This window comes from Notolepis coatsorum (genome assembly GCF_963971535.1).
Source record: "Notolepis coatsorum genome assembly, chromosome: 13".
Classification (NCBI taxonomy): Eukaryota; Metazoa; Chordata; class Actinopteri; order Aulopiformes; family Paralepididae; genus Notolepis; species Notolepis coatsorum.
This window is the reverse complement of record NC_140177.1, coordinates 3,383,165-3,411,159: the sequence shown is the minus strand read 5'-3', so window position 1 is coordinate 3,411,159 and position 27,995 is coordinate 3,383,165. Positions and strand designations below refer to the sequence as shown.

General features: G+C 42.1%; 1 protein-coding gene across 3 annotated transcripts in view; it reads left to right on the top strand.

Annotated features, from left to right (window-relative positions):
• The window catches only part of nup153 (nucleoporin 153), a 66,929-nt gene that overhangs the window by 3,302 nt on the left and 35,632 nt on the right, over positions 1-27,995 (top strand). For 2 of the 3 annotated variants that reach the window (XM_084327180.1, XM_084327178.1), the window contains exon 2: positions 26,638-26,848. In XM_084327180.1, coding sequence (XP_084183306.1) covers positions 26,638-26,848 — 211 coding nt within the window. The remainder of the gene's footprint in view (positions 1-26,637; positions 26,849-27,995) is intronic. The other variant, XM_084327179.1, reaches the window with a different exon arrangement.

Genomic DNA, 27,995 nt, shown 5'->3' with positions numbered 1-27,995 from the left:
GTTATGCAATTCCATTCAGTTTGAGGTCATATTTGATATAATTTTTCAGTGGCAATGGTCAGTGTATTTTGGGCTGTGGATGGATGCTTTCCCTCTTCCATTGTGAACGGTGTCCCAGCCAGGGACAGAACTATGTGGCCATCAGTTTTTGAGGAGCGACCACCTAGTAGCCTATTACACCTGCACCTTTTTGAACCGTGTCATGGTCTTGTCTCCTCTATGTCTGATGCCTATTCTCGGGTGAAGGAGAGTATATCCATCTTGCATAACGACGATGCTCATATGTATTCGCTCCCGTTTTCCCCCCTCTATAGTTCTGAGACGCATGATGCAAAGCAATGCTACCTTCCATCTTATTCCGTGGTTGACGTTGTGTTCAACAGTAGGCTTGCCACGGTAGTCGGTGTTACTGTTACATTACCAGCCCACCGCCCTCACCGGTGTATGACCAGTCCAGACCAGCAACAGTATGTTTGCACAATGTGCTAAATAAGGCTGCAGCTACATTGTTTCAGGCGACAGTGGCTTGGTAGGTAGAGCAGTCGTCTGGTAATCCGGAGGTTCCCGGTTCAATTCCCGCTCCTCCCGGGCAGCGTGTCGAAGTGTCCTTGAGTAAGACACTTAACCCCTAATTGCTCCTGATGAGCAGGTTGGCACCTTGCATGGTCGCCCCTCTGCCTTCGGTGTGTGAATGTGTGAGTGAATGGGTAAAATGCGAGGAACACATTTTAAAGCGCTTTGGATAAAAGCTGCTATATAAATGCACCATTTATTTACCATCAATGAAAGGATACAAAATTGACGGAAGGTATTACTGTCTGTTGGTTTATTTTTAAATTAGAACATAACGTCAAGTCGTCAACTCTCGTCTGTCCAACAAATGGATACAGAAATGGATTTAAAACACGTAGTCGGGCGGACACAGTGGATCAATCTAGCCGCGTAACGTTGGATATCATGGGATCAGGGGAGGAAATTAGGCCACTTTACTCGCCAATTGCGAGTATTTTTTACGTTTGGCGAGTAATTCATGAAGAGCACTCGCCAGTCTGGCGAGTACTAGTAATTACAAAACAAAACAAAAAAATCATTCTGCAATCTGCTGATTCGCTCACTGACACAAACCGAACTCTGACTCCCCCCTTGATTCCTCCCATTTGCGCCACATAATAATCAGACCATAACCAATGAACATCATCGTTGTACAGATGCGCTCTAAGCTCCTCCAATGAACACTCGTTTTCTAGAAGATGACGCCCATCTAGGGGAAGTGGACATACCACTGCGCGCAGACCTACTAACTCCTGCCACCGGCAGCCGGCTTGACAACGTAGACAAACTTACAAAAACACATGAGTGGATGAAAATAATTGCATGTAGAGTCGTCGCTTTCGGATATCGGTGCGGTCTGACATGGGGGCGAACAACAGCACGCGACGCGTCTCCTTCGAGTCGGATGAGAATGACAGTCAACCAGCATTAGCCGGCTAGCTACCTAGCATGTAACAAGCTACCATAACGCGCATTCAACATAGTGGACGACTATACTGAGCGGCTTTGCTTAAATGCAGCCGAGTGACATTTTATTATTACCGGGTTTCCCAGCATATCACCACTCGCCCATATGCCCTTCACAACGGTGATGTTGTCATATTTGGCATTCAGAACACACCTGCTGAACCCCTAGCGTTGTCGATTCGGTTCCAATGTATTGTCATCTTACAGCACAAGTACAGTACAACCAGAATACATTTGGCATACAACCAGAGTGCAAATGTAACAAGTCAAGTTCAAGTTGTTTTATTTAGCTATTACATTACAGTGAAATGCTTGGTTCTTTCACTGCCCAACCCAGTATTGATTGATTGATTGAAAACTTTATTAACAGATTGCAGAATGGGTACAATACAGTACAGCTCAATACACACAATTGTTAAGGGGATGCAGACCAGATAAGGACTTTAGTCTTGTTTACATCAGGGTCCCCCATTTCAGTCCTGTTTGCTTAATGCCTTGTCCACTTCCTCCACACTCCAATATGTTATGATGAATTAAAAATGGGGGACCCTGATGTAAACAAGACGAAAGTCTTTCTCTGGTCTGCATCCCCTTAACAATTGTATGTATTGAACTGTACTGTACCCATTCTGCAATCTGTTAAGAAACTTTTCAATCAATCAATCCCTTCAACCCTGCTCCTGTCAAACCTGCTCTTTCCATTCCCTCCATCATGTCCCCCCTTTCTGATGAATATTTCCTGCACTTAAGAGTCAGACACACATTCCTAGTAGTTGAGCTGTGATGAATGAAAACTTTATTTAACAGATTGCAGAATGGGTACAGTACAGTACGGCTCAATACATGCAATTGTTAAGGGGATGCAGACCAGAGAAAGACTTTCGTCTTGTTTACATCAGGGTCCCCCATTTTCAATTCATTTTCAATTCATCATTCAGTATAACCTAGACCAGCCCAACCCAGCATCTTTCACTGCCCAGTTCAGCCCAACCCAGTCCAGAATAGTTCCCTCTTTCATGTTAATATGTGATTTAATGATGTAATATTTTGAAGAGTAGAGACAGTGTGATTAATTTACTATGATTGAAAATCAATTTAGACGAAGACGTACAAAGAAGTAATTATCACAATTAGCGATTTTTTTTGTCTGGTAAAAAAATCTATTTGGCTGGTAAAAAAAATCAGATACCCGCCAGTTGGCTGGTAAGCCAAAAAGTTAGTTTCCTCCCCTGCATGGGATATGTCACATCCCAGTAGGGCTGTCAAAAAACTTGCCAAAAATGACATTTGAATATTCCTTCTAAAAAGAAAACATACGTTCGAACCATTCGAATCTCTATTGTTGCGCATATGTCCACAAGAGGGCAAACCAATACAACGGGAGACATAACTAGTAGGCTATACTGGTAATTTATTTAAACAAAATAAATATCAACATACCTACACCAGCATACAAATGGAATAATGTATCTCTCTCAGAAGGGTCTGTCTCGGAGCAAGATCAAATTAATCAAAGTTCACGGTATATAGAACAGACATTTATACACAGCAGCGCATCTCAGAAAATGGTGTGATAAACAAACAATATATTTTTTGAAACGTGAAATAGTAATCAAAACATTGGGCATCCGTATCTGTCAATTATTCAATATCTGTTCAGTAAGCCTACAGTAGCCTATATACTTGTTTCATGTTTTGTTTAAATTAAATTAAGGCACACAATTCCTAGAAATGTGACTAAACAACGTTGTTTTACAATAAAGTGCTATTAAAAACGGAAAAGTTAGGGTACTTAAATACTTGATGCTATAACTCAACGCTAGTGTTGGCACACAAAAAGATACATGTAACTTTAGCTGACTTAACGCTAACTGGTTCAGCTGCCGGTAGACCATCGCTGTACGAATTGGAAGCGCTGCATGTCATTCTTTAACCCTTCCAGACGCTTTGTGGTCCGAACTTTCCATAAATCCATTTGGTTATATCCACTGAATGTATCTTGTGATTATCAATTTGCGACGATGACAACAACTATACAGGGCTGTACGTTAACTTTTTTTGCACATAGCACTGGTGCTACAGAGGTTGATAGTTTTGTAGCACAGGCCAAAATCTTGTAGCACAAGTATAAAACGTGTTATATTTGTAACAGTCACAAATGTGCCTATTGTATTTGTGTTATTTAGTTGCAGTGCCATGTTTGGCTGTCATTTAGTATATCGCCATGTGTTATTATTACTATGATACTCTCATATGCTATTTTCAATTAATATCATAAACAACATAAGGAATATTAGCATAATTTTGAGTGGACTGAAGGAATGAGTCAGCGTTAATAGTTTTAAATGCAAATAATTTATTGAAACATAGAAGTGGGGTCGGTTGGGACACACACACACACACACAATGGGGGACCCTGATGTAAACAAGACAAACGTCTTTCTCAGGTCTGCATCCCCTTAACAATTGTGTGTATTGAGCCGTACTGTACTGTACCCATTCTGCAATCTGTTAAATAAAGTTTTCATTCATTCATTCATTCACACACACTGTTTCAACTCACCACCCCCGCATCATATTGTAGTCTAGTCTGTCTTCAAACTTCCACTCCTCTCGAAACTTGTTTATTTGAATATCAACATTATCTGTCCATCCTCAGTTTACTATAATATACTCCTGTCCTGACTAGTGACTTCATCATCTTTCCAAACGCACGCACGCACACACACAGGGAAGGGGAGAGAGTGTAGAGCCATATGAAATCCGTTTTATTATTTTCCAAATTCCATTTTATTTTTTCCCAAATTCCGTTTTTTCCGTTTTAATATTGCAGAATTCTGTATTTTGCTTTTTACGCTCATTTTACCATCAGAAATTGTGTCTAATAAGTGGGAATGAATAAATGTCCACAATTCAATAAGATATAACAGTCTTTTTTAATGTTTTTAAGTGCTGCAACTCAGAAACACAGTTCAATTTTACACAATATTTTTCAATTAATATTGTGACAAAATAAAAATACATATTTCAAGTGTAAACAATAGATACAGCTAGCTACTACTGACATTATCACAATGACAACGTCAGTAACCTAGCTATATCTATTATATTGTGATGAAATATAGTAATGCATAATTTAGGCACCTTTAGTTTAGTTTATTTCGATTATAAAGGACGGTGTATAATGACAATCGTTTGCATTAAACAAATGGATGGGTGCACTAGATTTAGCAAGAAGCTATCATTTCCATCTATAGTCCTATGTACTGTAACGTTTCATAGCTATTTAAGTTTATTTAGATTGTAAAGGGCAGTGTATAATGACAATCGTTTGCATTAAACAAATGGATGAGTGCACCAGATTTAGCAAGAAGCTATAATTTCCATCTATAGTCCTATGTACTGTAACGTTTCATAGCTATTTAAGTTTATTTAGATTATAAAGGGCAGTGTATAATGACAATCGTTTGCATTAAACAAATGGATGAGTGCACCAGATTTAGCAAGAAGCTATCATTTCCATCTATAGTCCTATGTACTGTAACGTTTCATAGCTATTTAAGTTTATTTAGATTATAAAGGGCAGTGTATAATGACAATCGTTTGCATTAAACAAATGGATGGGTGCACCAGATTTAGCTAGAACTTCTAGAAGCTATCATTTCCATCTATAGTGTTTTGGGAAGCACGGTGTTTCCCCTTGTTTTTGACATGCCCTTTCGAGACCAAATGATCATCGCACGTATTTTTGCGGGTCCAATCACAGTATGTTGACAATATTTACAAAACAACTTATCGCCGGAGGCATAAAAATCATTCGGATACTGCTCTGCTCTGAATTTAGGGTTTAGTGTGGTATTTCGTAGCTTTTTGGATGCTGTTAATACCGGAGCAGCTACACGCACTGTGTTGTTGTGAAGCAGTGTGGAAGTGACGCGGGCGGTGTAACACGCTTTAGCGTCCCGGTCATGTTTGCTTTGCACCAAACGTTCCACCGTTATCCCGAAAACGGAATTACAGTCCAAATTATGGCAAATTCTGCAATATTCCACGTTTAACAGGTAATTCCATTTTTATTGCTCAATTCCGCGATTCCGTCCGCGATTCCGTGATCGCGGATTTCATATGGCTCTAAGAGAGTGCCCCCATTTCCCAGTCCACACTGTGTCTGCTGGCTCTGCCTGTGATCAGGATTAGCTTGTTAGCTTGCTAACGTTGTAGTGATTGTAATGGTACATAAACGTTAATTTCGGGCGATGTGCGCATAAAGGAATGGCGACGGTGCAAAGCATGTAGATGCATTTGACCCGTTGCGAGAAAAAAAAACCACCACGGACTTATTTCGGGACGTGTAGGCGCACTGCTGTGTTAACGCAGCAACCGACCAACGCGCTGCTCTGCTTGCAGAAGGCGCACGGATAGGGCGGATATGACTCGTCGAGTTGTCACAAGAGTTTTTTCAAAATAAGATTATCATATGCACCTGAACGTTGCTAGCTTTCGGAGCCTAGCTGGAGCTGCGCGTGGGCAGAAATGAGACCCGCTACAGGATTTTCAAAATAAGAGTATCTATATGAACCGAATCCCTATCGCACCAGTGCTACTGAAGTAAATCCATCCATCTCACAGACCGCTGTTGCTGTAGCACGTGCGATATATATCTCGCACTGTACAGGCCTGTATTAGCCGTGAGCTATTTCCTGGTTGATTCCGGACATGATGTCACACGAATGCTAGGCTGCCGAGCCAATAGACAATTCCTCGTTCCCAGTTTTATCTCTGTGAAATAAAGCCTGGTAAAGAACTACTGCCGAAAGTGTCTTATGGGGTAGAATTTCCTATGTACTTCCCCTGGAAGCTGCCTTCAAACGGACCAAACTTTTCCCGAATCCTGTCGGCAAACAAGCTAGAACATCCCGGTCATGTAGTGAATTCTTCAGACAAAGCCGTTGCAGTGGCTTAAATGAGGAAATATTTTTCACACGTTTCTATAATTGTTTTGTCGAAACCGGAAAGCCTGTAGTCTGTACTTCCGTTTAGACATTTTAGGGGGCATATCTTTACCAGCCTAGTGTGAATGTAAGTGTTAGTGTGAACATAAAGGGTGTAGTGATATCCCATGATATAGCTGTCGCGTCTCTCCTGTCCATCATGCAGTGTGTTCAGACACATGCAAGAAGTCGAGAGGGAGACCGCCGTGGCTGTTGACATTTCTTTTTTAATAAAAAACACAATTCAAACTTCTAAGTTCTAATATACATTTTTACAATCGAATATGCTTTTTTGACAGCCCTACATCCCAGCGGCAACCCTATCCAACAGGCATGATGTTTTTGATCAAATATGATAGATGGGAATTATGTTCATCTGCCATTATGCTTTGCTTATACTTTTACGAGCATCAGCTGTCTAATGGTGTCTATATTCCGGTTTATCCCACACTCGGATCAGTAGGCCTTATAGTCTGATGCGTGGCAACATTTTCATCCTATTTGTCTTTGCAATTGACATGTCTGGCTGGTTGTCTCTGAGAATAATGTGAGGACAGGCTTGTTGACCCAGTTATCGTGATCCTAGGTTTTGAAGACTCATGTGTACCGGTATATTCATCATCACACCAGTGTTAACATGAGTGAGTGGTTTTAATGTAGAGTGGTAGTCATTGCATGTGGATGCATGAATGGGCCAGATCTGTGCTCTGGAGGAAAGCAGCTTACACCTCTGGGTAGCAATGTGGAGTGAGTAGTGACGTGCTGTGGCCGGAAAGGGTGCCGGAGATAAATTAAATTTGAGTGACAAATTCCGTTTGCCAAGCACTACCTCTCCTGGACCTTACCGCTCACTAATTTTGGTTTGCTGTGCAATAACCTTACAGATATTTATTAGGGGTGGGACGATACATCGATCCAGATCGATATATCAATCATATTATCAATGATCCAATAGGATCGATGCAACGTAAAAAAGGTTGGTTCATATCGATACTCTTATTTTGAAAATCCTGTGGCAAGTCTCATTTACGCACAAGCACAGCTCCGGCAGCTGGATTCGCGCGAGATCAGCATGCGAGATGTGAAGACCAACAGAAAACAACAGCACGTGAAACGCCCGTGTGTGAAGTAGGGATGGGCAGTAAAATTAAAAAAAATCCAGATCGATTGATCGCATGATGTACTAGTGATCGATTACTCGCTGTCTTCTCTCCTCCTACAGCAAGTTGTTGATGCACACACTGCTCGCAGTGCTCTCATCTCCCCTCCCCCTCACAGACCTGTCTTGTCACCATCCTCTCATTCGCTCCGAAGATAGCAAGAGTGCAGCTCCTCTTTCAACATCACTGAACTGAAGCATTTAAACAAAATGGCCCAGTAAACTATTCACTTTAGTTTAATACACGAGGCGTTGTCTAACGGTATCTAGCTGGCTAGCTACTGATAGCTGCTGATATCAACAAATTCTCCAGCAATAGTCGAGTGCATGATACCTCCGTTCGCTCGGTAGGCAACGTTGGCTCACGTTAGCTCTATATGTCCCAGTAAACTAAATAGTTCACTGAGGCGTTGTCTTAACGTTATCTAGCCGGCTAGCAGTAGCTACAGATGGCTCCTGATATCAATGTCTTATAACATTGATTCGATGCGTATTCGAGCTGAGGGCATGCTGAATGTGATTTGACCAAAGCACAGTATACCAATAGGGTCCAGCTGCAGTGCCGGAGAATCCTGGCTGCATCTGGAGGCTACTAAGTATACACACAGACAGTGGAGCTGTTTACAGATAGCGAGAAGTCACTTCAGAGAGAGAGAGAGAGAGTACAAATTTAACTCTGGCCTCTTAAGTGTCTATTCTTCAACGTAATAGCTTATCTACTTGAAATGTACAGAAAAAAAATTATATAATGGCACAAAAATGCGTATATTTTTTTGGCCGGTAAGAAATATGCTTGGCGGGTAGAATTTTTCTATCTACCCGCCACTGGCCGGTGAGTCGAAGTTAATTTTGTGCCCTGCTAACCCTGCTCATAGGCTAAAAAATATATGGTAAATGGATTGCTCCACTTCTACAAGGCCATTTGCATGTTCTTGGTATCTAGGGACATATATGGATCTCAGGGAATCTATTCCCAGTGAAATATTGTGTCTGTTACTAGTAGGGGTGGAACGGTTCACAAAATCGACGGTTCGGTTCGTATCACGGTTTTAGGTTTTCGGTTCGGTTTATGATTAATTTTTTTTATTAATTAATACTCCAAAAATACCATACATCAACATAAGATATATAGCCTAAAAAGAATCCAACTTTTCAGTTATTCTCAAGGACCTAGTCATGCAAAAGCTGAAAGAATGAGGCCATTTGACATCAGGCACATTATTTTGACAGTGACGGTTAGAGCTAGGAGATATTTTGGTACAGCAAGAGGGGAGGCATTGCTGATTTAACCCATTGAAACCGGGAAACACATTTGTGTGTATATGCAGGCGTTTTAGGTCTAAATGGGTTTTAAACATGCTTCTCATTTATTTGGTAAAAAAATAAGGTTTAACTTAGTGCAAACAAAATAATTAAACCTTCTGTAGAGGAGCCAAAGCTATATACCGTAATTCCTCTAATAGTAACCCCGGCTTGTATTTGTTTCAACTGTAGCGGATACCAGGCTTGTATTAGGAGGAGGCATGTATAAGAGAGAGGCCTATATTTCTAATTTTCAAACAAATCATAATGAATAAATCAACATTTTGTGTCAGTTTGAACCCAGTAAAATGTACTGGGTTCATTTATTGAAACCAAGTACTGTATGAAATACGGTAGTAAACAGTGCAATTACAGGTGGTCAAAAAAAGTAAAATAAAGTAAAATAGTGCAATCACAATACTGGTATAATAATAATAATAATAATAATAATAATAATAACTTCGTTTTATACAATTCTGAGGTAGGCTTACTCTCTTGGTAAACATTAACACCATACCATTATATGGTATTTACTGCACAGCCAGGCCAGCATATAACAACAATAACAAAATATATTGCCTATGGTAAATCCGTTGAGGGAAATACCGTAATACCTCTAATATACATGAAACCCGGCTTGTATTAGGAGGCCGGCTTATAATTGCTTAGCTCAACAGTGCACCCGGTCATTAATAGAGACCCGGTTTTTAATTGAATACCGGTTACTATTAGAGGAATTACGGTATTTAGGTTATTGTATTATATGAATGTTTATATGTTTATTTTTATAACCTTACATTGAAACGGCATTAGGAATAAATATTGATTGGATTTAGATAAAGTCATTGAACCGTCTTATTTGTCATAGAACATTTGTGATGTCACAGTATGATGTCATAATCAAACATTCTAGAACATTTGTGATGATGTCATAACCAAACATTCTAGAACGTTTCTGATGTCACCGTATGATGTCATAACCAAACATTCTAGAACATTTGTGCATCTTGAAACAGTGCTGAGCAGTACTGAACAGATAGACTAAACAACTTGGATTGAAGCCTGCATTTCTAGACCAGGGTGCCTTGCCTACAGTTTTGCTGTGGAAAGAGCCGGCAAGTTGATTTACGGTGTGTGGAGGAATTTTCATGTGTCGAGTCGGCTGTGATTTTGGAGACTGGGAAAATACAGTTTTCTTACCTTGTAGTAGTCTTGCGTGTGTCTTTATGCAGATCTTTATGCAGTTTTAAAGCACAGTGGCTTTGTTATGAATGCACTTTGTTGTAGTTATCCTACAGAGAAAAGTAAATGCACTTGACTTTAATGCACATTTTGTTGTATGCAAAGAGAAAATGTTTAAATTGTACAATCCTTCAGCAGTCAGTCTGGAATTAATGTATGTATTCAAAAGTGCTGAATAAATGTTTTATGGACCCATAATAGTGATTATTAATATTATTTAAGTTTAGCCATAATCAGGTAGCTGGGAAAAAAATACATTATGTATTTATATTAATCATTTTCGGCATTCGGTTTTCGCCCCAACTGTTTCCTGTATTCGGTTTCGGCCAAGAATTTCCCATTCGGTGCATCCCCCTAATAAATATGAGATTGGGGAATTCCAATAATGCTTTCTAGTCGCCTGTGCTCACTGTATTTTGTCATTTTTTTTTCTCAAATGCTGATCACTTTTTTTTTACCTGGTATACCAGGAACCAATGTGTATCTAGTTTCAACCCAATACGAGTGCTTCCTGGGAGAACAATGACACATGCATGACACTCTGGCCCGGTTGCTTAGTCCCGTGACCCTGTCCAATCCATGGGAGAAATGGGGCACCCTTAAATCCTTATAATCACATCGGGTCTACGTAGTGCTAAGTAAACCCACAGACTGAACCCATAGAAGCTGTAGTTTTAATCAGCCAGTCAGTGGTCTCAGTCTGGTGGAAACGGTGTGAATTGTGGAGCTGCGGACAGGTTGAAGTGTGGGCCGGCCGGCCGATCGGTGTGTCTCACAGATAAGCAGAAGGCAACAGGCCCCGCGCAGCTGTTATCAGGAGGTGAAAGCTGCCACAGGCTAGCTAGCTCACCGTGAGCCAGATAGGAGTAACGCAGCGAGGGGATGTGAAGGTGTCTCATGTTTTGGCAGTTATTATAACCTTAGGAGCTTTTGACTTGAACTTAAAGTTGAACATTTGTCATGTGAGTAGTAGGACTGACCCCGTTGCCTTTGAGGCTTCGATCACTATTCCAATGCTTTGTTTTCTTAGTTTTTATTTTATATTTTTACCCCTCCAGAAACCTCCCAACATATGAAATACCTTATAGAAAAGGGAATCCAACATTAATTTTGAGAATCTGTTCTCTTCTCAAACAACGACATTATACAAACTTTCAGTTAACCTACACAGTGTCTACCCCACAGCTCTCATTTACTCACTGCAAGAGGAAGGAAGCTTCCATTATTCAATGATAATTTCTAGTGAAGCTGCGACACACAGCAGATGGTAATCGTGACGGCCCTAGAAAAAAGAACCCAAGTCAGTCTGCGCATTTATCAAACGGCATGGTTGACACCGGCGAAGGATTTCGGCAAATGATGCACCTGCCTCAGCCAGCGTGCCATGTCCCACTCTGAGGCACAACCACCTGCTTGAGCCAGCGTGCCATGTCCCACTCTGAGGCACAACCACCTGCTTGAGCCAGCGTGCCATATCCCACTCTGAGGCACAACCACCTGCTTGAGCCAGCGTGCCATATCCCACTCTGAGGCACAACCACCTGCTTGAGCCAGCGTGCCATATCCCACTCTGAGGCACAACCACCTGCTTGAGCCAGCGTGCCATATCCCACTCTGAGGCACAACCACCTGCTTGAGCCAGCGTGCCATGTCCCACTCTGAGGCACAACCACCTGCTTGAGCCAGCGTGCCATATCCCACTCTGAGGCACAACCACCTGCTTGAGCCAGCGTGCCATGTCCCACTCTGAGGCACAACCACCTGCTTGAGCCAGCGTGCCATATCCCACTCTGAGGCACAACCACCTCACGCATCAAGGGGAGCTACACCAATTAGGGGTCTGGACATTTCTCGATTCTAAAATGCATCACGATGCGGACGTGGACAATTCTTCTGCATTGATGCAGTGACAGAACATAATCGATTATTAAACTTTTTTTTTTTACTCTTGCTAGCTTTTATGTTCTTTTACAATGTAGCGCTTTGGGATTTGCTCCACAACTATAAAGTGCCCTACAAATCAAATATATTATTATTATATGTGACCCGGCGCAGTCTATCCTGACTTGTTAAGGCGATCACGATTATCCTGAAACCCCCAAAACGTTGCGCTATTCAGAAAATGGTTGAAATGGAGATATTGTCAATTCTTTTAGGCCCTACACCTACGCCAGGCTGTGTGTGACTATCCAGACAACTACCTCTTCCACAAGATCAGAGAGTTCTGTGATGATAAAGCCCAATACATCACATGCCCAGCACCAACCAAGAGACGAAGCTAAACGGAGTATAACTCTGTTTATGACTTACTCTGCCAGACAAAACTACCTCTTACACAAGATCAGAGAGTTCTGTGATGATAAAGCCCAAGACATCACATGCCCAGCACCAACCAAGAGACAAAAGCTAAACAGAGAGTATAACTATGTTATTATGCCAGACAAAACTACCTCTTCGACAAGATCAGAGAGTTCCCTTACACTAGGCCATATTAATTTGCACATGTATGAGTCTATTCACATTAAGCAGAAGCTGCAATTGTTATGTGCACCAGCAATTATGCTTAATATAGGCATGTGAACTCTTTAGCACACCGTTACAGTAGGCCATATTTATTTGCATTGTATTTTATCTTAGTACTTTTCTATCATGTCTATTTTTTTTTGCACAACCAAGGCGGGCATGGCCACCTTCATTTCACTACATGTCTTGTGTATGTATGTGACGAATACATATCTTGAATCTATTCACATTAAGCAAACGCTTTTTTACTTTGCACTACATTTTCTTACCTCATTTTTGCATTTTGTGTATAATATATTTTTTATATTAGTTTTTACCTCTTTTGTACTAACCAAAGCCAGAATGGCTCCCCTCAGACTCTGAGGTGTTACGTGGGAAGGGGGGTTACAGTATAATTGCACTGATTTCTGGGTAGAGTAGTTTATTATGCTGGATAAGATAATGTCTCAGTTCTTTTCAGCCCTTCTGGCTCTCAAATAGGTATTGTGTTAGTGTCATGGTTCATAAGACATAGATTGAAAAGTATCTGCCCGATCTGTACAAGTGATGGCTTATTTTATAGGTAAGAAAAAGAAAATTGCAGCTTGCTTAACATGACCCTATTATCTGTGCCTGGTTGCGTGAACACTTTAGGCAACCAATTACATAATCCAACATATGTGTAAAGGCACAACATATTCCAGTTAACGGTATATTTTTTTAACGATTCGTTACGGCGCAATCAATACTTGCATGCGTTCGGGACCTCCATGTTTTGGGGGTATTCATCATTAGAAAAATCGGATCCGGGATTCGGCTCCCATCAGTCGGGCAAGAACTGCGGGTTTTCAGCCTCTCTCTGGAGCTTAAGGGGGAGTTTAGTATTCCTGCCTCCGAGGAGCGCGTCGCGGCTCATGCGCATGCGCGCGCTCGGCCAATCGGAGCAATTCAGGTTGGTTGCCTAAAGTGTTCACGCTGCCTGGTCACATATTATTAGAGCTAGTGCTCTGGTCATGCATCCACTCAACTCATCGGAAATACAGCATCAGGCTATTCTAAAAGTATTGATGCTAATAAAATTATCAAAATGAACCATTTTTAACTCTTTGGTGGCCACTGACTTTCCCCATCTGTACCGCCTGGCGCCAGCGTTATTAACCATTTTAGCGATGTTTGCAGACCCATCTTGTGTTCTGTATAGCTATGGAGACAATAGTATGGCTCATTTGACAGGCATTGTTCATAGTCCATTACTGACTAATCAGTTAATTTCTACACACTGTAGTTTGTTACACGCTAAACATTGCCCCATTTCCAAAATAAATAGTATTTTTCCATAAATCGCGAGATATGACACATTATGCAATAAGCCCAAATCGTTCTGGTTGATTGCCTGAAGCTCCAAATACTCCCAAATCAAAGGTATATACCATGTACATATGTGTCTTAACAACCATCAAGGGGGGGGGTCGTTTTAACTCAAAACTGTGATCGTTACCAAAAGCAAGTTTTACGTCCGGTGAACTACGACACTGATCGGTACAGAAGCATGTTTTACGTAAAAAAAAAATACCAGCAGGTTACCTAAGATAGACCATACCTCAGTCAGAAAGTACTCCAAAATGAATAAATCCCTGTCGATCCCATGGCGATCGCAATTACTCTTGTATAATGGGCATGGCTACCATACGGGAAATAATAGCTCCGAGGCACCAAATCTTCCACCGATTGCTATGTTGTGATCCACTCCTAGGTGTAAACAGCCGGAGGGGATCACAAGACAAGTGATATCCCCAAATGTCGCTGCTGTGGAAATAAACTTTTTGATTGAGGAAACATACCTTTGTTATTGTTGGGTAAATTGGGTATTTTTAGTTACAATTGATCGATTAATGGATCGTTAACGTTATCAATGATCGAGTAAGGAACATGCTTACAATTTGCAACCCTAATCCAGATCCATGAGGGAGAGTTACCGGTACATCCAGATCCATGAGTTACATCCAGATCCATGAGGGAGAATTACATCCAGATCCATGAGGGAGAATTACATCCAGATCCATGAGGGAGAATTACATCCAGATCCATGAGGGAGAATTACATCCAGATCCACGAGGGAGGGTTACATCCAGATCCACGAGGGAGGGTTACATCCAGATCCACGAGGGAGGGTTACATCCAGATCCATGATGGAGAATTACATCCAGATCCATGATGGAGAATTACATCCAGATCCATGAGGGAGAGTTACATCCAGATCCATGAGGGAGAATTGCATCCAGATCCATGAGGGAGAATTGCATCCAGATCCACGAGGGAGAATTGCATCCAGATCCATGATGGAGAGTTACATCCAGACCCATGATGGAGAGTAGGGCTGGACGGTATGCTCTAAAATTTATATCACCGTATAATTTGAAGCGTAGACGGTAACAGTATATATTACGGCAGGGCTCCAGACTAACTTTTTTCAGCACCGTCCCAAAATACAATTGTAACCGTCCCAAAGTGAATGTAAACCGTCCCAAAAATCTAAATGCTGTATCTTTACTTTGGTTGTTCCGTCTATACCGGTAGTTGTTATTGCCATAAAGACACCATTCTAATGATTAGGAAATAATAGGAAAAAACAATAGGCACATTACTATATCAACAGGTAACAACAAAACAACCAAAGCAATAACAATATTGAAACACCTTTACGTCTATAGCAGCGGAATACGTTTATTTTGTACATTATCTAACGTTAACACGAACCTAAACTAACTTTAGGTTAGTTGTAACGTTAGTTTAGGTTCGTGTTAACGTTAGATAATGTACAAAATAAACGTATTCCGCTGCTATAGACGTCGCTCTTTTATTTTGAAACCCCCCAGAAAGGAAGTCATTGCTCTCGTTATCTGCTTGAGTGTCCGGTTAGCTCCGTTAGCGTGCAGTAGTTGGTAGTATATCAATACCAGCCATTGGATTACTGTTTTCTAAATTGGGGAGGCTTTTAATCGTCAAGGTAAGAGGATTTTAAGTCATGGTATCCATAAACTTCAATCGGTTCGGATCCTTTGAATGAATGAGAATGTAAACAAACACGGCTTCACGTAGAAATCACTGACTGCTCAGAGAGGAGTCGTTCGGCAAAAAATTGTTCAGAGTATATCTGCTTAGAAAACATAATTGTCTAATTCAATTATTTTTAATTTCTCCACGTGGTAAATACATAGGTCACTACATGTTTACAGGAACGTTTTGGAGTTGTATTTGGAGTGTATTTCGTGACTGTAGGGCACTGTAGGGAACGTCAGGCTCAAACCCTCCCCCACTTCCAGTGATGAAGCTAAGCTACGCTAACAGAGCGACTGTTCCCTAAGCTAAATGCACGCACAGAGACAAAAAAGGTATGCATCTTCTTGTCTAACTCCAGGGAAGATGTTAAATAAGCGAATTTCCCAAAATGTTGGAGTTTTCCTTTAAATGAGAAGGTAGACATCGGTTACATTTGCACAAGTAGATAGGTCACTCAACTGGACTGTGCTAGGTTAGGAGTGAGCATTATTTATGGGGGGTCGATTGAGCCTTGTTCCCCAACATAGGTAAAGAAACGGCCCCATGTTTTATGAAATCTAGCTGTAGAACCCCTTATGACACACCTTATTTTCTCCATCTTAAGGAAGTGCAAAATATCCCTGAGCCACATAGAGTGAGATGGAGGAGTGGGTGACTTCCAATGCAGTAAAATGAGACGTCTAGCCAGGAGAGTAACAAATGCCACCAGGTCAGCTTTATATCGTGGCAGAGACAGAGTAGTAGGGGAGATAGAGACACCAAAGCAAGCAGTTATGGCAGTCGGGCTTATTGGGATCTCAATACTATTTGAGATAGTTTCAAATATTTCAGACCAAAAGTTATGCAGGGAAGGGCAGGACCAAAACATGTGACTATGTGTAGCAGGGGCACGGTGGCATCTGTCACAGGTGGGATCAATGTTGCCATAGATCTTGGCTAGCCTGACTTTAGTAAAGTGTGAACAATTTTACATTGGATCAGTCCGTGCCTGGCACAAATTGAAGAGGAGTGGACCCGGTGTAGAATATCCTCCCACAGGTTTTCTGTGATGTCCTCACCCAGGTCCTCCTCCTGATCTTTTCTAATGAGGTAGGACGCAGTGAGGAAATCAAGCCATACAGGACAGATATAATACCCTTTGTGACCAGTGTAGGCTTTAGTAAAGTGTCAATAGGAGTGGCTTCTGGGAGTTTGGGGAACTGTGGGTTGATATTACGTACAAAACTGCGGACTTGCAAGTATCTGAAGAAATGTGACCTCGAAAGAGAGAACTTGTCAGACAGTTGTTCAAATGATGCAAAAATATTTTCTATATATAAATCACTGAACGTTCTAATACCAAGAGGGGACCAGGAGAGAAAAGCTCTATCCATCACAGAGGGGGGGAAAACAGGGTTAGCTGTAATTGGAGCTAGTAAAGAAAAAGATTGTAAACAAAAATGTCGTCTGAACTGGTTCCATATCCTGAGTGTTGATTTGACAATGATATTTTTAGAGTAGGGAGAGGTGGGAAAAGGTAGAGGTGCGTGAGCCAGAGCAGCCAGTGAGGCAGGGCTGGAAGAAGAGGATTCCAAAAGCAACCATACAGGGGATGAAGGTGTGTCTTCAAACCTTGCCCAATGTTGTAGTGCTCTAAAGTTGGCTGCCCAATAATAGAATTTAAAATTGGGCAGAGCCATCCCTCCCAGAGGCTTTGGTCTTTGTAGGAGGGCTTTACCGAGCCTAGGGACTCTCCTATTCCAGATGAACTGCGACACCAAACTGTCAATTTTCTGGAAGAATGCTTGTGTGAGAAAGATGGGTAAACATTGAAAAAGGTATGAGAATTTTGGCAGGGAGTTCATTTTAACTGAGTTGACTCGTGCCGTTAAGGACAGGGGTAATAGCGACCATCGTTCAAAGTCTTTATGCAGTTTGCTTAACAAAGGGGAGAAGTTAGATTTAAATAAATCCTTAAATTTGTCTGTGAAACGAATGCCAAGATATGTGAAGCCAAGTGGGGAAATTTTAAAGGGCAAAGTATGTAAGGGGTAATTTCGACCTTCAGCATTCAGAGGGAATAGCTCACTTTTATCTAAGTTTAGTTTATATCCTGATATTGCACCGAATGAACTGAAAACATCAAGGGCAGCTGGAATAGAGACAGAGAGATTCGATACATATAAAAGCAAGTCATCCGCATAAAGTGAAGTCTTCTGTTCGATGCCAAACCTATGAATACCAGTTATGTTAGGATTTGATCTGAGAGCAATGGCCAATGGTTCTATTGCGATATTAAATAATAAGGGCTCCTCTTTCAACATAACAAGCATTAAACAAAATCGCCCAGTCAACTATTCACTTTAGTTTAATGCATGAGGCGCGTTGTCCAATGTTATCTAGCTACTGATAGCTCCTGATATCAACGTCTGATATCATACAGTTTGGCATTCGTTTTCGCAGGTGTTTGCTATCGTTGGCTAACTAGCTATCGTTGTTCCGTAAGCTAACGTTAGCTACCTAGCTAACGTTACTGTTTAAAATGACCCAGTCAACTATTCACTTTAGTTTAATACATGAGGCATTGTCTAACGTTATCTAGCTGGCTAGCTACTGATAGTTAGCAAGTGGAGAAAAACTCGGTACAATTAAACACTATGCAACGACCGCTGCAAACGTTGAGTGAATCGTCGAGTAACGTTAACGTCATTGCTACTGCTGTGACTATCTGCTCTAGTCTACCGGTCACAAGGTATAGTGAAAATCCATACCGTAGCGCAAATTTATACCGTCCACCGTTTATACCGTCCACCCCTAATGGAGAGTTACATCCAGATCCATGAGGGAGAGTTACATCCAGATCCATGAGGGAGAGTTACATACAGATCCACTTCAATCAGTTTTTATTGCAGAACATGGTATTTTCTCTAGCAGACTGATGTAAACACTGTAATCTGTATTGCATGTACCTGACAAACTGAACTGTTTGTATTACAGTCATATTCCAACCAGCGTTTCCGTTAGCCGGTAATTACCGGTATTTGACCGGCAAAATCTGTTGAAGTCCGACATATTTAATCTCTCCGGTCATAGTGTCCGGTGAAAATAGTTTCCTCTGGGCACAGTTTGATTATTTGAATTGTATTTGGATGGGCTGGAGTTGGGTGGCCTATGCGATGAACGAAACAATCATTGCGTTTGTTGTCGTTGCTTCGATCAGCGAGAGCTTGCTGCTGGATTTGCGGAAGGCATGCAGCTGCAGACCCACAGAACCCACCAGCTTTGCTGGCACAGTGCGGTCCCCAGACCTGGAAAGCTGCTCTGCGGGTCTGCAGCTGGATGCTTCTTGCAAACTAACTGCGGCCGGCTCGCGCTGATAACAGCTTTCATTGTTGGACCGGCTGCTTGGTGGAGCAACGATGAAACGAATGTAATGAATCGTTCGTCGCATGGGCTATTTAATTTTGGCCTGTTTTGGTACGGTTTGGGTGGTCAAGTTGTGCTTGGAGGGAGTTGTCTTCACCGGACATTATGACCAGCACCAAGTCGTTGGGAGGTGGAGATATACATCACGCAAACCCACGATAATGTTGCCGTCTCTCTCTGCAAAATTTCTCAGTTCTTCGCTTGATATAATTAATACAAATGTCCAATATAACGGAATTCGTTAGCTCATAAAAATGTGATTATAACAGACTGCTGTTTAGTGTCGGACCGACTGCCCACATACGCGGTCTATTTTATTTCAAGTCAGCAGCAGCACGGAGTATCGAGGGACTTATTTTATTTGGAATATATTAATGACTGTATACGCAAAAGTAGCCTAGTTTTTACTAATAATATTATAAATCTACATGCCTTGAGGATGACATTCTTTATATAGCCTGCCTATCAATTGTTTTAAAGCTCAATAAACTATGACCGGAATTAATCTCATTTGTCCGGTAGATTGAAATCTTACAGTTCACGGAGACCGGCAACAATTTTTTCTAACGGAAACCCTGATTCCAACTTAACTGAATGCACGTGTGTGTGGACTACTGTACTATTACAGGTATTGAAATGAACAATGCAACTTCCTTATACAAAAAAAAAAGTTTAATGAATAATTAAATATCGATACTTGGTGTCCCTGTATCGATATACAGTATGCCATGCAAAGTATCGCGATACTACTACGTATCGATTTTTCCCCCCACCCCTAGTTTGAGCCCACGGCACCCCATGACCCTTGAGCACTGACCTTAGTTGCACGTAGAGGAAGAATGATTAGCTGGGGAGATCATAAAAATCTAGGTCCTGAAACGCTCAATGGCCGTTTTTATCATATATATCCCCCAGAGTATGAACTCTCCTCCTCCTCCTCCCATTGAGAAATATTAACAGGTTTGTGCCCAACAAGTAGTTGTTGGTTATGAAAAATTGGAGAGTCGAGGTGCATTTGACGGCATAAGACCTCTGTACGTTACACCATGTTTGAATTACGTGGGATATGATCGGTCCATATCCTAATTGGCATTTTGATATAGGGATATTGGAGTATACTACATCCTGTAGTCTTTGTGGTGAGACCGCTGCTGCTACTAAGGAGCGCCAAGACACAGCAATTTCAGGGTCAAACCAGCTTATCAGGGGTCTCAGCGAAAAGGACCAGAAGTACAACTTAAAATCGGGGATTGCCAAGACCCCATCCTGTTTCCTACGTTGAGTTGTAGTTCTTTTGATTTACATCCAGATCCACAAGGGAGAAATGCATCCAGATCCAAGCCATGGAAAGCTTTGATTGCTGATGGCAAAGTTTGATCACTTCAAGAATAAAGTTTGAATCCCCAAAATGAAAGAGCATCGTGGGGAATGTAAGAATGTCTGAAGAAGAACCACATAATAAGTCACACATAAGGTGTCATAAGGTCACATGGAGACAAAAAGGAGTTCTTCAGTGTGCAGTGTGGACTTAAAAAAAAAAAATGTGAAGAGAAAGGTAATAAAAGGGGTGTTTCAATTCTCATTGAAATAAATACTGAATATATATAATTCATACAACTTTGCGAGACTCTGACGGAAGATGGATTATTTTAGATCTCACTAGCAAATCTCTACCATTATGAGTCGGTCTGTATGCACAGAATACGAATGACACTTGTTTGTATCTATTGTTCCTTTTTAATTCAGTATTTTTTCTTCTTTAACTGCATACTAGCTACTGCTAGCTTTTTCACCCCTCCATCTTCCACACCACAGGTTTGCTGCGTGGTAAATCGCAGTGAGCGTGCCTTGATGTCGTCCAAGGACATTAAAGTGTAGTTAATGTATCGGTCTGGAACCCAAGTGAATCTGAGGCCATGTCCAGACTAAACCGATTTCGGTCGTATCAGTCAAAGTATTTGATCGTATGCACCTTTCATCCACACAGAACTGCGTTTCTGGGAGCATTAAGACGCTATTTTCTGAGACCGGGTCCCAGAGTGGGAAATTCTGAAGACGCTCCCCTTGCGTCACTGTCTTTACAAGCGATACTAGTCTTTTCCTGAACCGATTACGCGATAGCCCACCTCTCCCTTAACCCGCATGTGCAAACTCAGCCAAACATCACAACAATGGCATGTACAGAGTAGTTGCGTTCGTGTTACAGAAGCTATTGAGCTTGATCAGGCTTTTACAGCTAAATGTACTGCGCCTGTACTACCACCGTCGACGACAGATTGACATCTCCCTTAATCCGCATGCAAACCCAGCCAACAAAAAAAGAAACATGATACACATATGTCATATGTCCAGATATGTCCTGGCTAGAAGTGTTTGTTAAACACCGGGAGGCTACTGTGATGAAATACACGTTACTAGCTAGAGATTAGCGTCACATAGTGGGCCTTTTTCTGAAAACCCAAGTAGTAGCCAAGCACATACTGTTCCATAGCATACGCCTTCAGTTGATCATGACAAATCCTCTCTTACCTTGATGATTTAAAAAGCCTCCATAATTTAGTAAATAGTATTCCCATGGCTGGTGTTGAGCTGTAGCTGTATTCAATGCTATCAACATTAGCTAAATAGCCAACCAACTAAATACAATAGACAGTGGTATCCTGAGGTAACATTAAATACAGACAACTTTTGCTACAATAAGACAGTGGTATCCTGAGGTAACGTTAAATACAGACAACGTTTGCTAGTCGAAAGGACTGGACACGGGGACAAGTTAAACATCAATAAATGTATTTAATACAACAGCTGCCTCCGACCGCACCACGGGGCTATTATATTATATAAGTTACGGCTTTGACGCTCTCTATCTCTCTCCTGTCGATTTAAAATCAGCAGCTCCTCCTCATCACCGGCTGCCTATGAAGCTGCATTTGCTCCACGGTGTCTCTCCTATCCGTTGGAAACAAGCGTCGGCTCAAAAATTACAGAACAGGACGATAACGGACAACGATAACACTTTCGGTCGGGGGGTGTCAGAAAAAAAAGAGCGACATCTAAAACGGGAAAAGACATTTATTTTGTAAATTTGTGGCACCCACTTATTTCTTGAGACTATTTCGTTTTTACGGAAACCTTTTTTAAATAAACGAAAAAGTCTGGACAAGGCCTGAGTGATTTAGATCCTGATTCCCCTCGTTCCAATTGTGGAGGAATCCCTTTTTGTCCTAACGATGGCTTGACATCTCACATAGAGCTGCCGCGGTATTGATGTTTTCCTTACCGCACAAATTTGCGAAATATTTCCTACCGCTGCGGTTATTACCGCACACACAAAAAAAGTTTGAATGCATTTTTTTTGTAGTCTACTCTTTATAGCATATAGCCTGCCTCTAGTCTAAATGTCTATCTTTAGAGGATGACTTTGCAGCATGAATATTGTTTGGGATTCGGCAAGCACGCATTCGTTAAAAGTGAAACACGGATTCGAAGTATCCCCTCTGTGTCGCGGGCAGGGGTGGTAGCGCCTCGCCCGCCGGTTACCCCCCGACCCTTTCTTCTTCTTATTATTATTATAACGTTACTACTTATGATTACAAAGGCATTCGTTTTGTGGCATTACGTTATATAGTTACACGTTCGTATTTACCGGACCATAGCAAGGCAAGCGTTACTCAATTCATATCTCAGTTCCTTTCTTTGCTCAGAGCGTGCAGAGTTGTACCCATTCTGCGGTCTGTTAATAAAGTTTTCAATCAGACAAGTGTATAGAACGAAGGGCTTTTATTATAACATTTCGTTGCAGTAAAATCATTATGCCTCGTTCCCTGAGGAGCGACGGTACGTCGGTAATCCACTCCGGTCTCCGGTGGGAGCTAACGTATATTAGCCGTGTTGTGAGCTCTGATCAATGGCTGAGATTCAGGAAGTAAAAGCACTGCAAGACGATCCATCGTGTGACGCGTCTCTCTTCTGACCAATCAGTGGTCTGCAATGTTTCACATGACTTTTCTGGTACCCAATAGGGTCGCTTGGAACCTCGATAGAGGAGTAGGGTATATCTGCAGAGCCGCAAGCCCAACGAGAGAAGGGTACTTTATTATTATAAAAAAAAAAACAGCAGTGATGCGGTATTCAGCCTACTCTTGCGGTGGGCGTGATGTAACAGCGATACCGCGGTAATGCGGTAATCGCGGCAGCTCTAATCTCACACCTAGGACCATGTCTCCTAACCCCCCCTTCTCCACCCCGGTGTCTCCCAACTGGCCAGGATGAGAGCACTCCTTCCAGCCAAGCTCATTTATTAATCTACCTTGTTTGTATACGTGTTTCACAGGGGAGGAAATTAGGCCACTTTACTGGCCAAATGCTGGTATTTTTTACGTTTGGCTGCTAAAAAAAATCAGATGCCCGCCAGTTGGCTGGTAAGCCAAAAAGTTTGTTTCCTCCCCTGCTGGCGAGTATACAAAAAAATAAAACATTCTGCAATCACTGCACTGGCAAACGGTGCGCGTCTTCTGAGTGTTCGCTTTAGTTGACAGTGCCACGAGAGCACTGCACAAGACCACCCGCGGACATATAATGTTTAATAAACGTTTGCGCAGTACTGGCCAACCCGCGGACATATAATAATAAAAGTCCCGCGGTACTAGGCTAGCCATCAGGAGCACTCGCAAACAGAGAACGTTAAACACAGCAGAAGATGGAAAACAGACAGACTGACCAACGGGGAACTGCATCCAACCCTAGTACAACCCTCGAGTATAAGTTACTAAGGACACATTTAAATCACAGAGGTGTAATGTTAGTCTACTGGAACTGTGGTTCTGTGTAATGTAGCGTTTTAGCTATAGCTGCTTGCTAGCTAACGTTAGCCCCGTGTGCTCAAAGCAGCCAGCTAGGTGTATCTGTTATGACTATAATGTTTCCAAAAAAGCACCGGACTACGACGTAAGGTTAGACATTTTATTTCATGCTCAAAAGCCCCTGGCTTGCACATCGCAGTCACGAAAGGGGCTAGCTCAACCAGTGCACTGTGCACAACAGCACACCAACCCAACTGACGTTACCACAACACTTGACGGTACTTCACAGCACTGTCGTAAGACCACCGTGCTGTCTTAAAGGCACAGTGTGCCTACCCAGATGCATACACAACATTGACACGGCTTGACATACAAAGAAGTAATTATCACAATTAGCGATTTTTTTTGTCTGGTAAAAAATCTGTTTGGCTGGTAAAAAAAATCAGATACTCGCCAGTTGGCTGGTAAGCCAAAAAGTTAGTTTCCTCCCCTGGTGTTTCACCTATTATTGATCATGAAGATCCGTCTACGACATAATTGATCTGAGTCCGGTTTCACCACACTGGACTGGACTGTTCTAACACCCAGGCCCTACATCTAGAGACTATATTATAAGAACTGTGTTCTCGGTAGCGACCTCCAGCACTTTTGCTTGGTGCTGCACACAAGCACACGCCGCGCCTGACCCAGTTTCTCGTGCGTCTGAGCGGGTCGTTCCACCCGGGGACTGGCCTCTCTTGTGTGCTACTGTACCGACTCACTCAAAACTTAATATTGCTTGGTTTTTACTGCCGGCGGCCAATCTGGTGTTGACTGCTGCTTATCAAGAGAGTCGTTACATGACTGTTGAAGCAAATGCCTGTAAATAAAACGGGACTCTTAATTGGATTTCTCCTCCCCCTCTCCCGCGGGGAGGGATAGAGGCCTATTGGCAGGATCTGTATTGGGATTAAAAAATGCTCTAGGAATCAGTCTGGATTGTATTTTTACAGCTGGTTTTATAGGCTAATCTACATTATTTTTTTAGATATTTTTTACTAGAGCCCGTCTGATACTAGATTATTGGGGACGATACCCATGTTGGGGGGTAAAACATTCTGATATCAATCTATCCGCCGGGCGGTCAGGTGGCGTGGCGGAGATTGTGCTCGTCACCAATGCAAGAGGCTGCGGTCTCGACTCCCGGAGAGTCAGCATTGCCTTGGCTCGGGCTGATCGCTATACTAACTCGTTTGGCTGAGTTAGGGGGAGGGAAGCCATGGGTGGGTCCTGGGCGTTGTGGACAGCGACCCCTACAGTTCGGTCGGGGCGCCTGCACAGCGAGGGTAGGATCTGGAGAAAGGTAGTGTGACCTTCCACACGTTACACTCTCCCGGTAAGAATCTGCGCTGCCAGGCTGGCTGCCGGCTGGCTGCACATGTGTCGGAGGAAAACATGTGAGTCTCCGGCCTCCCGGACCAACAGTAGGGGGGGTGCGCAACAACCAGGAAGGGGGTTGGGAATTCGCATAACGACTAACAGTGGGATGGGAGAAATCGGGAAAAAAGGAGGGGGAAAAAGATAATAATAAAAAAAATAATAATAATCTATCCGCCGATATTCTTTATTCTTGTATATTTATGTAATACGTTGGTATATATATATATATATAAAAAAAAAAGTGTTTCTCAAAGTGGGTTCCAAGGACTGGGTCCCCAGCTAAATTAGTACAAGTTTAATTTCACTATTTTATTCACGAGAAGTTTAGCCCAATGAGACAAAACAAGGATGACTATTCTGGTGACTAAATGTTTGTCTCCACTGTTATCTCCCCACCTACATACATTATAAACTATGGAATTCTGGATTAAGTCACATCTAAAAACAATGATCTTCTCAGATAGAGGTCCATGAGACGAATCAAATGGGGGTCCCTGACCTGTTATGTGTCAATTTGGGGGTCCTTGACATGAAAAGGCTTGAGAACCACTGCTCAATCGAGCTAGACGTCTGATGTCCTCTACTAACTTTAAACCAAGTATTCTCTACTCCATCAAGCTAGACGTCTGATGTCCTCTACTAACTTTAAACTAGAGACGGTGGACAGATTTGTCTTTCTTGCCTGCATCTTAAAGTAATGGCTTTGCTTGTCCAAATGACAATACTGACCAAATTGAGATACATTTTTCTCTTGTCCATTTATTTAGTTTGCTTTCTAATTTAAAATACAGTTTGAAACCGTCTGTACACAGTAGGTTATGTGTGCTAGCAGAGCTAGTCTCCAGTCGTGAGTCACGGTGCACGGTCCACCAGAAAAGCGCCAAAAGATAGAAAAGAAACGAGTTCAACTCCCCTGGAGCACACAGCCACTTTTTTTGGTACTTTCGCTTTCAAACCAGCTGCAGCCTGAGAACTGGAGTGTGAGGGGCTGTAACACTAAAGATGGCGGCAACGACAAAGAATTGCTGCAAAATAAACATACATTTTTTTTGTTTAAATAATATCTTTTTTTATACTAATAAAAAAATATCAATTGTCGATATCGAACGATGTGAAAAATGTTATCGTGATAACATTTTTGGCCATATCGCCCAGCCCTATCTGCTGTATCCGTCCTCCCTCACCTCTCCTCCCCGTTCTCTCTTGGTCCTTCCCTCACCCTCTCTCTCTCGGGCAGCAGCCTGGCTTGATCAGTCGAGTGACGGACACGGTGAAGAGCATCGTGCCCTCCTGGCTGCAGAAATACTTCACGAACAGCGATGTAGCGGAAGGGGGAGGGGCAGTGGACCAGAACAGCGTGGCCCCTCCTCCCCCCAACGGCAGCGAGGAGGGGCCGCCTCCTCCCCTGGACGGACGGGACTCGCCGGAGCCCAGTACCAGTAACACAGGTGAGGGGACGACCCGTCCAGTAGTGGTGGGGGGGAAATATCGATACAGAGTATAGTATCGCGATTAGGGGTGTAACGATGCATCGATCCTAATGTGACGATTCAACTGCATCGATTTGAAAATGTTAGAATCGAAATAAAATAAAATGTATTGACCTATAGTCCATTCATGCTGAGTGAATCAGTTCCCCCAGCCACATTTGTGTATTCAAATTATTTTGGGGAATTAACTAAATTAATTTCAAACCCCCCAGTTGCTGAAGGGCTCTGGGGCTGCATAACTTTTTTTTTTGTATAAGGAAGTTGCATTGTTCATTTCAATACCTGTAATAGTACAGTAGTCCACGCACATTTGTGCATTCAGTTAAGTTGGAATATGACTGTAATACAAACGGTTCAGTTTGTCAGGTACATGCAACACAGATTACAGTGTTGACATCTGTCTGCTTGAGAAAATCCCATTTGTTGCAATAAAAATTATTGAAGTGAGATGAACAGACTGCACATTTTATTTCATTAGATAAAACATGTTGACAAAGTTTTACTTTGCAGTTGAAAAAAGTAATAAATCGAAATATATCGCAATATTAATATCGCAATACTCAGCATATCGCAATATATTTTGAATCGCAATACTATCGTAGGGCTGGGCGATATGGCCAAAAACTTTATCGCGATAAAATTATAAAATGTTCGAGTTGATGTCGTCATCAGTCCGCGCACGTTAGCAGTTAGCCAGAGCAAGCGGTGTATCCCATGACAATGTACTAAATATGACCCTAAAATACTCCGTTCCGCCCCAATACATTGCAACGACGTCCACCGTATACCCCACACTACTATAACCGTGGCCTCAGAATTCACGCCACACACCCACTCGGCACGTAAACTATAAAATAGCGCCGTGCAAGCTAATTATCCTAGCCAGCCTTGTTTACTACTTGAGTCCTACCTCTCTACCCAGAGGTCTCCTTCCGCTGTCGGCCATCTCCTTCACTGATTGGTTGTTAGTGCGTGTGCTCATATCCAAGCTTGGAAAATCGATATATCGAAACTTTGCGACCACGTTTCATGTTTATTTCGAGGAAATAATTTATCGCGATAGTTATCGTTTTATCGCCCAGCCCTATACTATCGTATTGTGACT